Source organism: Aethalodelphis obliquidens, unplaced genomic scaffold (assembly GCF_003676395.1).
Source record: "Aethalodelphis obliquidens isolate GAN/ISIS:26980383/991018 unplaced genomic scaffold, ASM367639v1 scaffold58, whole genome shotgun sequence".
NCBI classification, from domain to species: domain Eukaryota; kingdom Metazoa; phylum Chordata; class Mammalia; order Artiodactyla; family Delphinidae; genus Aethalodelphis; species Aethalodelphis obliquidens.
The window spans coordinates 4,066,583-4,079,901 of record NW_020838002.1 but is presented as its reverse complement, the minus strand read 5'-3'; the positions used below and the strand labels follow the sequence as shown (position 1 = coordinate 4,079,901).

The 13,319-nt window shown below is 34.8% G+C and overlaps 1 protein-coding gene across 4 annotated transcripts in view; it reads right to left on the bottom strand.

Moving 5' to 3' along the window:
• STXBP4 (syntaxin binding protein 4) overlaps positions 1–13,319 on the bottom strand; it is a 180,713-nt gene that overhangs the window by 112,769 nt on the left and 54,625 nt on the right. For all 4 annotated transcript variants that reach the window (XM_027087100.1, XM_027087103.1, XM_027087102.1 and 1 more), the window contains 2 exons: positions 9,050–9,146; positions 6,612–6,703 (listed from right to left, as the gene is read on the bottom strand). In XM_027087100.1, coding sequence (XP_026942901.1) covers positions 6,612–6,703; positions 9,050–9,146 — 189 coding nt within the window. The remainder of the gene's footprint in view (positions 1–6,611; positions 6,704–9,049; positions 9,147–13,319) is intronic.

Genomic DNA, 13,319 nt, shown 5'->3' with positions numbered 1-13,319 from the left:
GGTTAAATCTGTATATTGCTTTGGGTAGTATGGCCATTTTAACAATATTAATTCTTCCAATCCAAGAGCATGGGATATCTTTGGATTTCTTTGAACCATCTTCAATTACCTTTACTAATGTTTTATAGTTCTCAACATATAAGATTTTCACCTCATTGGTTAGGTTTATTCCCATTTTATTTCTTCTGGTGTGATTTTAAAAGGTATTGTATTTTTATATTCCCTTTCTGATATTTCATTGTTAGTGTAAAGAAATGCAACCGATTTCTGTATGTTAATCTTGTACCCTGCTACCTTGCTGAATTCATTTATCAGTTCTAGCAGTTTTTGTGTGGAGTCTTTAGGGTTTTTTATATAGAGTATCATGTCATCTGCATATAATGACAATTTTACCTCTTCTTTTCCAACTTGGATAACTTTTATTTCTTTTTCTTGTCTGATTGCTGTGGCTAGGAATTCCAATACTACGTTGAAGAGAAGTGATGAGAGTGGGCATCCTTGTCTTGTTCCAGATTTTAGTGGGAAGGCTTTCAGCTTGTTACCATTGAGTATTATATTGGTTGTGGGTTTGTCATAAATAGCTTTTATTATGTTGAGGTATGTTCCTTCTATAACACTTTGGTAAGAATTTTTATCACAAATGGACGTTGAATTTTGTCAAATGCTTTTTCTGCATCTATTGAGATAATCATGTAGTTTTTGTCTTTTCTTTTGTTGGTGTGGTGTATCACATTGATTGATTTGCATATGTTGAACCATCCTTGTGAACTGGGGATGAATCCCATTTGGTCACAGTGTATGATCTTTTTTATGTATCGTTGGGTTCAGTTTGCTAATATTTTGTTGAGAATTTCTGCATCTATATTCATCAGAGAAATTGGCCTCTAATTTTCTTTTTTCGTGGTATCTTTGGTTTTGTTACCAGGGTGATGGTATGGTGGCTTCACAGAATGTCTTTGGGAGTGTTCCCTCCTCTCCAGTATTTTGGAAGAGTTTGAGAAGGATCAGTAAAAGGTCTTCTTTTATGTTTGGTAGAATTCAAACAAGCCATCTGGTCCTGGACTTTTCTTTATAGGGAGTCTTTTTAAATTACATATTCTATTTCATTTCTAGTGATCAGTTTGTTTTCATTTCTAGTGATCAGTTTGTTCAAAGCTATCTTGAGAAAAAGAAGAGCAAAGCTGGAATTATCATGCTCCCAGACATGAACCTACACTTCAAAGCTACAGTAATCGAAACAGTATGGTACTGGCCCAAAACAGACACATAGATCAATGGAACAGAATCAAGAGCCCTGAAATAAACCCACACTTACATAGTCAATTAATCTATGACATAAGAGGCAAGAATATACAATGGGGAAGAGACATCCCTTCAATAAATGGTGCTGAGAAAATTAGACAGCTACATGCAAAAGAATGAACTGGACTACTTTCTTACACCATACACACACACAAAAAAAAAACACAGAGTGAATTTAAGACTTAAGTGTAAGACCTGAAACTATCAATCTCCTAGAAGAAATCATAGGCAGCACACACTCTGGCATCAGTCTTAACAATATTTTTTTGGATATGTCTCCTCAAGCAAGGGTAACAAAAGCAAAAATAAACAAATGGGACTACACCGAACTAAAAAGCTTTTGCACAGAGAATGAAACCACCAACAAAACAAAAAGGCAACCTACTGAATGAGAGACATTATTTGGAAATGATATATCCAATAAGGTGTTGATATCCAAAATATAAAAAGAACTCATACAACTCATTATCAAAGAACAGACACCCCAATTAAAAATGGGCAGAGGGGGCTTCCCTGGTGGCACAGTGGTTAAAAATCCGCCTGCTCATGCAGGGGACATGCATCCAAGCTCCAGTCTGGGAAGATCCCACATGCCACGGAGCAACTAAGCCCGTGCACCACAACTACTGAGCCTGAGCTCTAGAGCCTGCAAGCCACAACTACTGAGCCCGTGCCCTGCAACTACTGAAGCCCGTGCACCTAGAGCCCGTGCTCCACAGCAAGAGAAGCCACCGCAATGAGAAGCCCGCGCACCACAAAGAAGAGTAGCCCCCACTCCCCGCAACTAGAGAAAGCCCACGTACAGCAACAAAGACGCAACGCAGCTAAAAAACAACAACAACAACAAAACTATATTTATAGTAATTGGAAACCAAACCAAACCAAACCACCAACGATTACACAATTAGACTAAGTTGATTTTAAGGCAAGAAACATTCTAGAAATGAAGAGATTCAATATCTTGTCAGAATGCAACAATACTAAATAGTATACACCTAATAATACAGGCTTAGGATATGTAAGGCGAAAATTAGCCGAACTAAATAGAGATTATAAAACACCTCTCTCTCAGTAACAGACAATACAATAAAAGGTGACCAAAGAAAGATTAATGAAATAGAAAATTCTAAAAGTAAATGGAAAATGTGAACCACATGATTAACAACTGTGACCTAACTGACATATAGGAAGCACTGCACTCAACAACTGTAGAATATACATGCTTTCCACAAGATGGGAAACATTCCATAAAATTGACTATATGCTGGGTATATGGTCAAAGGATCAATACCACATAGAATATGCTCTCTAACCTCTGGAATTAAACTGGAAATCAGTAATCAAAAGGGAACTATATAACTAGAAAATATTTAAAACACTTTAAAATAAGGAAACATTATATGCTGTTGAGTCATTATTAAAATATGACCTATAGAAACTTATGGGTGTGATTACTTGTAAAAATTGTGTTGTGAGTTCCCTGGTGGTCTAGTGGTTAGGATTCAGTGCTTTCACTGTGGAGGCCTGGGTTCAATCCCTGGTTGGGGAACTGAGATCCCAGAAGCCATGTGGTGTGGCAAAAAAAAAAAAGAAAAAAGAAAAAAAAAAAAGTGCAGTACATCTATGAAATAAAAAGCAATATCATCAAAAATAAGAATTAAAAATCTAAAAAAATTCCATGTTAATGTTTGATAAATTTTAATATCTTGATGAAAGGAAAAATTCTCTAGGAAGATATACATTAACAAAATTATTCAAGAAGAGAACAAAACCCTGAATAGAACAACCTTAGAAGACATTAAAATAAGTAGGAAATATCTCTTCTCCTGAAAGATCTAGGCCCAAATCACTTGGTATATGAAACATTTTCAAACCTTCAAGGAACAGATAACATTTCTATTACTTAAACTGTTTCACAAGAATTAGAATGGGGGCTTCCCTGGTGGTGCAGTTGTTGAGAGTCCACCTGCTGATGCAGGGGACACGGGTTCGTGCCCCGGTCCGGGAGGATCCCACATGCCGCGGAGTGGCTAGGCCCGTGAGCCATGGCCGCTGAGCCTGCGCGTCCAGAGCCTGTGCTCCACAACAGGAGAGGCCACAACAGTGAGACGCCCACGTACCACAAAACAAAACAAAACAAAACAAAAATAAACAAACAAACAAAAAGAATTGGAATGGTATACAGCTGACCCTTGAACAATGTGGGGGGTTAGGGACACTGATCCTCCACAGGGTGGAAAATCCAAGTATGACTTTACAGTAGGCCCTCCACATCTGTGGTTTTGCACTTAAGAATTTAACCAACCTCAGATTGTATAGTATTGCAGTATATACCACTGGAAAAAAAAAAAAATCCGTGTGTAAGTGTACACATGCAGTTCAAACCTGAGCAGTTCAATGGTGAACTGTAAAACTTATTAAGTAAGATAATGCTAGCTTCTTTTAAAAAATTAAAAATGTAAAATGACTCAAATATCATGGAAATTAATTTCTTGTTCACTTTTGTAGCTCCTATTCAACAGTATTTAGAAAAAGTAAAAATTTGTGAAGGAGACAAAGTAATTAATTTCAAATGTCTACCAAGAAAACCTAAGATAAATAACTGAAAAATAACTGGAATAAGGGAGTTCAATAAAGTGGCATCACAAAGAATAACCATTCAAAAATTAATCTTTATTAATCATCAATTAGAAAATATAATGGTAAAAAAATTCCCATTTCCAATAGCATCAAACTATAGCATACTTATTCAGATCTAACAAGAAATATTTAAGACCTACATGAAGCAAGATATATTTTTTCTTTCCAAAACATCAACAAAGATCTAAATGAATGGAGAAAAAAATCACGTTCGCTTCTCCCAAACCACCCTTTATAGTCAATGCAATTCCAATTAAAAAAAAGTCCCAATTGAAATTTTATTACCATGGCAAAATGATTCTAAAGATCATGCAGATGATCAAAATCAAGAAGTTAAAAAAATATTAGACTTAACCTAACAATAACAATGAACCTAGAACTAAACAATGAACCTAGAACTAAAAAGCTAGAGTAATTAAAATAATAATGTAGTGGCAGAGAGAAATGGATCAACGGAACAGAGTGGTTTGTTTAGAAAGAGAGCTATGTACAAGTAAAGGAATGAAATTAGAACACTCCCTAACACCATACACAAAAATAAACTCAAAATGGATTAAAGACCTACATGTAAGGCCAGACACTATAAAACTCTTAGAGGGAAACACAGGCAGAACACTCTGTGACGTAAATCACAGCAAGATCCTTTTTGACCCACCTCCTAGAGAAACGGAAATAAAAACAAAAATAAACAAATGGGACCTAATGACACTTAAAAGCTTTTGCACAGCAAAGCAAACCATAAACAAGACGAAAAGACAACCCTCAGAATGGGAGAACATATTTGCAAACGAAGCAACTGACAGAGAGGATTAATCTCCGAAATATACAAGCAGCCCATGCAGCTCAATATCAAAAAACCAAACAACCCAATCCAAAGATGGGCAGAAGACCTAAATAGACATTTCTCCAAAGAAGACATACAGATTGCCAACAAACACATGAAAGGATGCTCAACATCACTAATCATTAGAGAAATACAAATCAACACTACAATGAGCTATCACCTCACACCGGTCAGAATGGCCATCATCAAAAAATCTACAAACAATAAATGCTGGAGAAGGTGTGGAGAAAAGGGAACCCTCTTGCACTGTTGGCGGGAATGAAAATTGATACAGCCACTATGGAGAACAGTATGGAGGTTCCTTAAAAAACTAAAAATAGAACTACCATATGACCCAGCAATCCCACTACTGGGCATATACCCTGAAAAAAACATAATTCTAAAAGAGTCATGTACCACAATGTTCATTGCAGCACTGTTTACAATAGCCAGGACATGGAAGCAACCTAAGTGTCCAGTGACAGATAAATGGATAAAGAAGATGTGGCACATATATACAATGGAATATTCCTCCGCCATAAATAGAAACAAAAACTGAGTTATTTGTAGTGAGGTGGATGGACCTAGAGTGTGTCATACAGAGTGAAGTAATTCAGAAAGAGAAAAACAAATACCGTATGCTAACACATATATATGGAATCTAAAAAAAAAAAAAAAAGTTTCTGAAGAACCTAGGGGCAGGACAGGAATAAAGATGTAGAGAATGGACTTGAGGATATGGGGAGGGGGAAGGGTAAGCTGGGATGAAGTGAGAGAGTGGCATGGACATATATACACTACCAAATATAAAATAGATAGCTAGTGGGAAGCAGCTGCATAGCACAGGGAGATCAGATCGGTGCTTTGTGACCACCTAGAGGGGTGGGATAGGGAGGGAGGGAAGGAGACGCAAGAGGGAGGGGATATGGTGATATATGTATACGTATAGCTGATTCACTGTTATACAGCAGCAACGAATACAACAATGTAAAGCAATTATACTCCAATAAAGATGCTTAAGAAAAAAAAAAAGAAAGAAACAGAGCTGTGTATCCAGATGCAATTTAGTATGTATTAAAGTTGTATTTCAAATTAGTGGTAAAAGTGTAAAAGGATGGTTAGTGAATAAATGACGTGGAATAAGTGCACGTGGTTATCCATTTGGGGCCCAACCTCATGAATAAACAAAAATAAGTTATCTATATATGATATGTTAATACATAATATAAATTGGGAAGATCTTCTTTAATAATGTAACAGTATCAAAAATTCATAACAGAAAGGACTGAAAGATTCGGCAATATAAGTGTCAAAGGTTTGCAGAACAAACGAGTTACAAAGTTAACTGACTTCACAATTCCATTTTATGTAAAGCACAAAAAGAGCAAAACCAATCTATGTTGCTGGAAGCAAAAGAGTAGCTGTTACCTTGACTGGGGGTGGGGAGGGCAAGCGCTAGTAATTAGAAAGGAACTCGGCGAGTAGGAGACAGACTTCAGGGTCCTGGTAGTTTCTTTAACGTTATGTTTCTTGATGTGGATGCTGATTACACAAGAATGGTTCAGATTGTAAAATTTCAGAGGGTTTACACTTACGATATGAGTACTTTTCTGTGGTAAATTTAAAGATGGGAATAGCATGAGGGAATAGTGAGAGAGGAGGATAGAGGAGATCAAGGTCAATTTTTACTTTTGATTATCTGTATTTTATATATTTATCCAAAAAGCATGTATCATCTGCATAATTTGTTTTTTTAAAAAATAAAAAAAGCCTATATATATGACAGATAACATTTAAGACTTATGATTTAAGTGCAATCAAGACAATTCTATAGGGCATACTCTACCTGTGAGTCTAATATGTTGGAAATTTCATGTGCACCAACATTTGCTTCACCCAAATGCAAGGAGAACAAGTTTCTGGCAACCTGGACAAAATCTAAAATAGAACACATTTCAGTAAGAATACAGCATTTAACCTCATCTAAGCAAACCTTACCTTTTTCTACATGAAGCTGAAGCTATGTGTTATAACTAATGCTTAAAATTTAACTTACTTAAATTACCTTAAAATAGTGTTAACTGAAGTGACAGATAAATTTAAGTTCACATAAGAAGTAAGAGATAAACTGGTTTTCACTCATTTCATTTAACTTTGCTGAAGTTAAGAAATCAGATACGATAATGAAGCAAATAAATGTCACAGGCATAACTATCTCTCCAACTCTTTTATTATGAATAGTACTTTTTCTAAAACATATGATAGTATTATGATTTACAGCTTTTCTAGCCGACAGAACCTGTGGTTTAATAATGATAATAATAATAGCAGGAAATGTTTCTATAACAGCCTTTATATGCTACGCATGGCCCTTTGCGATTTCATCTTGAGCATTTTCTGCGGTAGTTCTTCTCATCCTCTCCATTTTACAGTTTGGGCTAAGATAAGTTAACTGTCTTAAACCTCCCAAGGCTACTTGGCAAATAAGTAGCAGAGCAAGATTCCATTGAAGTGTGACTCGAAGGCATATTCTCTTGTTTGTTATATAACACTGCCTGATGCCAACCTAGCAAACTATATGCTTCTTCAGACATGGAGTGTGACCTGTTCATCCATCTAACTTCAGTTTTTTTTTAAATTTGATTCTTATATTTTTAGTTTCCAGTAATCCTTTTAATTGTTCCTATTTTACAGTACCCTACTCTTATTGCGGATGCCTTAGTTTCGCTTATCTTTTTAAAAGATGCTAATTATGGTTTACGTGAAGTTCTTTTTTGCTCTTGTAATATTTCCCTTTTTCTGAGTTCCTCTTTTTCTATTTGTCTGATACTTTGGGGCTTTATATTTTATGTTGGAGGATTTCTCCAAATGTCTGGTGTTCATATTTAAGACGAATCAGGCACTAAATCGTTGATTGGAAATTTTGTGTGCATAACTCGCTTTGTCAATTAGTAGGTTTTACTACAGAGCAATAACGTGGTCAGCTATTATGATACTTTGTTCAGGTTCTTCAGAGAGAATCTTACAACCTCTTGCCTACAGAGCATACACATGGTTGCAAATATCACTGAGCAATCTGTGTGTGTTTTGTAAGTGATAATTCACCATACACACCCCCAAACTCCTTAGCTGTTGGCAACTATAGGTCCAGAATCAATCTGGTTTAATTTCTCGAGGGAATATACTTATTTTCCTCTGCAAGGGTAAGGGATGGTAGTTGTGGATTACTTGAGAGGGGGCAGGGAACAGCATATATAATTGCTCCTTAACACAGCCTTAAGTACTCAATGTTTTCAATTCCTAAGCCTTTCCAGGAATCAGCTTGTTTCCCGTTGTGATTCTCCTATCTCTTCAGACACTTGGACTTTACATGCTTCTGCTCACTAATTCATTTATTTTCCTCATCTACTTTGTCCTTATACATTGTGGTTTTACATGTATTTTTGTTTCTTGTTCTCATTACACTATATGATTTCAAGAGCAGAGGGGAACAAATACATCTTTTTTCATCACTTCAAACCCCCAAATTTCTTTTAGCAATGCAGATGCTTTTAAAATGATACAATGTTGCATCTACTCTATAAGAAAAAAATTAAATACTTAATGCTGTAAAGGATGCAAAAAACTGTTACATTCAAACATTACTAGTGGCAGAACAAATATGTGTGTAAAATGTCTCTGGAAAATAATTTATCAATACATATCAAAAGTCTAAGCCACTTATGGGGATTTCTCCTAAGAGAAAGAAGAAAAAAAAGCTATATTAAATATAGAATTATTTATATTGTCAGGTAATGAAAAACCATCAAAATTCCCAATAGTGGAAAAGCTTAATATTATAGTATATCAACGGAGTATGTTCACAATTTGCTATCTTTAATAATAATTATAAAATAAAAATAAGAATAATTATACAGCATAATGAAATATTTATTATATCGTACTGGCTGAAAAAAAATTAGAATTTCACAGTAGCAGAACTAGGGCTTCTATATATTGTACTGTTTCTTTTGTTATTACTAAAGCAATGTTTGTGGAATAAATTAAAAATAAAAAAAGAATATGATTGAATGATATTTTAAAGCTGAAAGATTCTAAGAAAGTTCTCCTTTCTGCTGACCCAGTAAGACCAATAATTCTATCTGAGTGTTTAGAATACTGATTAAGGAACTTAAAATAGATGTGGTTTTATTTTTCTTTCTCTCCTTCGAAAGAAGAGGCACTCAGTGAATATGGGCCACAATAAGTTTCTGTGATGACACACATGATGAACCTAAATATTACCTCCAAAAGACACTGTCCCCTTTGGGTCTACTTGCACTTGCTGTCTCAGGGCTTGGTGTTGTTCTTTTGTGGGCTGAATACCAAGATAATTTAGAGCCTGGAAGGAAAAGGATTCATGTGAAGCAATTTTTCAAATCTCCAAAGAATAAAACTTTTCATTACAACTTTATTTTACAATCCAGTGAAAAGAATCAATATCAAGAACAGTGATCATGATCAAAGAAAGTCTGATGACTATTTATGGATTAATTTTCCATAAAATATTAGCTTCTTGATCTACCACCACCTCATTTATTCCCCCAAGGCTACCACTTTGGCCGATGCCAAATAGCATATCCCTAGAACCAAAATTCAAACCATTTCTTAGTTTAAAATATGTGACATGGCAGAAGAAAAACAGCAAGGAAATCCTAATAAATCCGATTTAACATTAATTTTTCTAAGTAGCACTCTAAAACACTGATATTTTGTTGATATCTTCTTGTATTTGAGACCAAAACTAAGGATGACAGGAATTGGTTGGAATACAAAAAATTCTAATTTTTGGCTTGTTTATGGGCAGGCTTACATAAATAATAAACTAAAAAGCTTTCTCTGGAACCCTCCTCTCTCTACCTTCTCTTTTTAGTACCCATAGCTAATTAAAATTTCAGAGCCTGCTAGTTGTATTTCAGTGTCCATTCTCTCCTTGTTCTTTAGTAACAGAACCAAAATCTTTAGCCAGAAACACTGTCATTCAGCTAAAAGATATTTCCCAGCCCGTTCTGCAGCTTGATAAGGCCATATGACCATGTACTACCCAAGGAGACATAAAGCAAACTTGCAGGGAACTTCTGGTAAGTCTTTCAAAAGTGGGGTAGGTACTTCTTGTCCCTTTTTTCCTTCTCTCTTTGGTCTTAATTAAAAGAAAAAAAAAGATGAAAGAAGGAAGGAAAAGAAAGGAGGGAAGAAAGAAAAGATGGCTGGAATTTAAGTAGTCATCTTGGTTCATGAGCCACCTCAACAAAGATGGTGGAGCGGAAAGATACTTAAAAGCATGTATAACCTCCATGCCAGCTCTGGATTACTTTCTTTCAGGTTTCCTTTTGGTGTAAGAAAAATAAATTTCTAATGGAAACCACTGTTATTTTAGGTTCTCAGGTTATATATAGCAAAATCTAATCTTAACTAATGAATAAGGACTGACTAGATGCCCTATTATCGGATTCTGGCAAGAACATCAAAACTAAAATGTAGGTAAAGGTTAATACTAGTAATTGTCCTTATATATTCCTTCCTCCTTTGAAATCTGTTCAGTCATCCATCACTTCACTTACCAAGTATTTATTTAGTGCTTACTATTTGTCAGGCACTAAACTATACAAAGGGACACAAACAAGATATAGCCACTACCCTCAAAGAGCTATGGTCTCTAGGGAGAGGATAACATGTAAATAAATGTAATTAGTGCAATATGTAATTTAATAGAAGTGTGTACAGGATGTACTGTGGCAAAACCAAACTGGTCAATGTATAGGTGGCTGGGCACAGTGAGAAAAGGAGTCAGAAGGAAGGGAAAACATCAGGAAAGATTCCTTCAAAAGTGATTCTAGAGCATTTTAACCAAGCGTCATCTGCCTGCCCTATCTACAGAGTCATTGCCTTGCATAACATGGAATAATGATTCTTAACTTTTGATATTCTTTTTTTTTTTTTTTTTTTGGTGGTACGTGGGCCTCTCACTGTTGTGGCCTCTCCCGTTGCGGAGCACAGGCTCCGGATGTGCAGCCTCAGCGGCCATGGCTCACAGGCCCAGCCGCTCCGTGGCACGTGGGATCTTCCCAGATCGGGGCACAAACCCGTATCCCCTGCATTGGCAGGCGGACTCTCAACCACTGTGCCACCAGGAAAGCCCAACTTTTGATATTCTTTTCCTTCAGTCATAGAAAATGTTCCAAATACACTCCCAAAAAATAAATAAATAAAAGGAAAGAGAATAATACAAAGAGCACCCATTTACTTCTTATCATCAAGTATCATCAAGTATATTAGTATTTGTTTGAAATTTATATATATATATATTTTTAAGAAATAAACATTATAGACTTGGTTGAAAGCTTTCTCCATTGTTTCTCAGCAGGAACCACTATCCTAAGGTTGGCATAGCCTTCCTGTCCATGATTTCATGCCACTACTACATTTGTCCCCTAATAACATGTACTCTTTTATCAGTACATAAAAGAGTATTTTGTGCATTTATGATTTTACCTGCATAGTATAATACAAAAGGATAACCTTACAAATTATTTTTATTTTTTACCTCAATGTTACAATTTCACAATTGCTCAATATTGTTAACTGCAAAACTACTTCACTTATTTTAAATTTAAATGGTATCAAACTGGATGAATATATTATAATTTATTATCCATTCTCTCATTGATGGGCTTTTTATAATTACTCCACTCTGTTTTTTATAATAAGACATTTTACACATCTCCTCATATAGATGTGTAAAAATTTCTCTACAGTACACCCCTACAAGAGGAAATGCTGAGTCATAGGGTATATATACTGTCAAATTTCTTAGATATTATAAAATTGCTCGCCAAACTGGTTGTATCAATTTATGCGCAACACTAGTATATAAGCAGCTCTATTTTTCTACATTCTTAACAGCATTTGTGTTTTCACACTTTAATTTTTGTCAATACATTGAATATGAAATAGTATGTTGTTTGTTAATTTGAATTCTCCTAACTACAAGTGAGATTTAGCTTCTTTTATATGTTTATTAGCAATGTTTTTGACATAAATTATTTAGCAATATGTTTTAAATTTTCATATGTAAAGCTTGAGGAAGTTTTTTTTGTTAGTGATTCCTAATTTGGTGGCATTCTCCCAATTGTAAAAACCCAAAATGTCCCCAGACATTGCCAAATGTCCCCTGAGGCAAAAAATGTCCCCTGAGGATGTCCCCACATCCCTGCTTTTGAGAAACACTCCTCCAGAGACAAACACTATTAATCGACTTGTGTATAATTTTCCTGATTTCTTCTATGTATATAACACCTGTATATGTAAAAAAATAAATTATATATCTTTTGCAAGAATTAAATTATACTATATACAGTGTTCTATGTTTTTAAAAAATTATCAATATATAACAGCCTTCTATTCTGTACATTTTAGATATTTTGCATGATTTTAAAACTTGTTATAATAGTACATTAAACCTTAGTATTTAAGTATATTTACTTCAGATTTTGAATGTAACAAAACATTGCAAAAGCCCCTTCTGTACTTCTCCCCAAGTATTTTATTATATATTTGAAATACACTAAAAACATACATGTAACAAATATACGTTTTAAAACATCCATGAATCCATTTAAGAATTACAAAATTGCTAATACTATTGATTTATGTAACATAATCCTCTCCTACTATACTAGAGGTAACCACTACTAAGGAATTATGTCATTATCATTCCCATACTATTTACTTTAAAATGGTTTGTCACATACTATGTATCCTTAACATGTTTTTTTGTTTTGCTGTTTTTTAGCTTCATTAAAATGCGACTGATAGTCTTCTAAAACTTGGTCTTTTTACCCTACAGGATTGTTTTATCATTCATCCACGTGGTTATATGGTATTGTAACATTAATACATTCACTTTGACTGAACTAATATTTGATTAGATGAATATGCCACAAGTTATTAATCCATCCTCCTCTAGATGAACATTGGGGTTTTCTGCTTACTAGCAATGAACATTCTTGTACCCATCTACTACAGCACATGGGTAAAAATTTCTTTAGGGTAGGAAGAAATTCCTAGAATTTCTTCCTACCCTAGGAATAGTATTGACACGTCTTTTTCTGATTTATTTCTAGGAGTTCTTCATATATACTGGATATCAAAATTGTATATGTTATGTGCATTACGAATATTTTCTCCCACTTTTTGGCATAACTTCACTTTCTTACAATCTCTCTTTATGCAGTTTCTCATGGATAGTTCCCAAGTGTGCTTTTACACCATTACTTCATATTTTTATAAATATATGTGATGAATAGTTTTAAAAAATATTTTTAAGTTTTAATTTTTATATAAATGGTACCATACTCTACATATCAATGTGACTTTTAAAAAAAATAATTAATTAATGTATTTATTTATTTTTGACTGTGTTGGGTCTTCGTTTCTGTGCGAGGGCTTTCTCTAGTTGCGGCAAGTGGGGGCCACTCTTCATCGTGGTGCCGGGCCTCTCACTGTCACGGCCTCT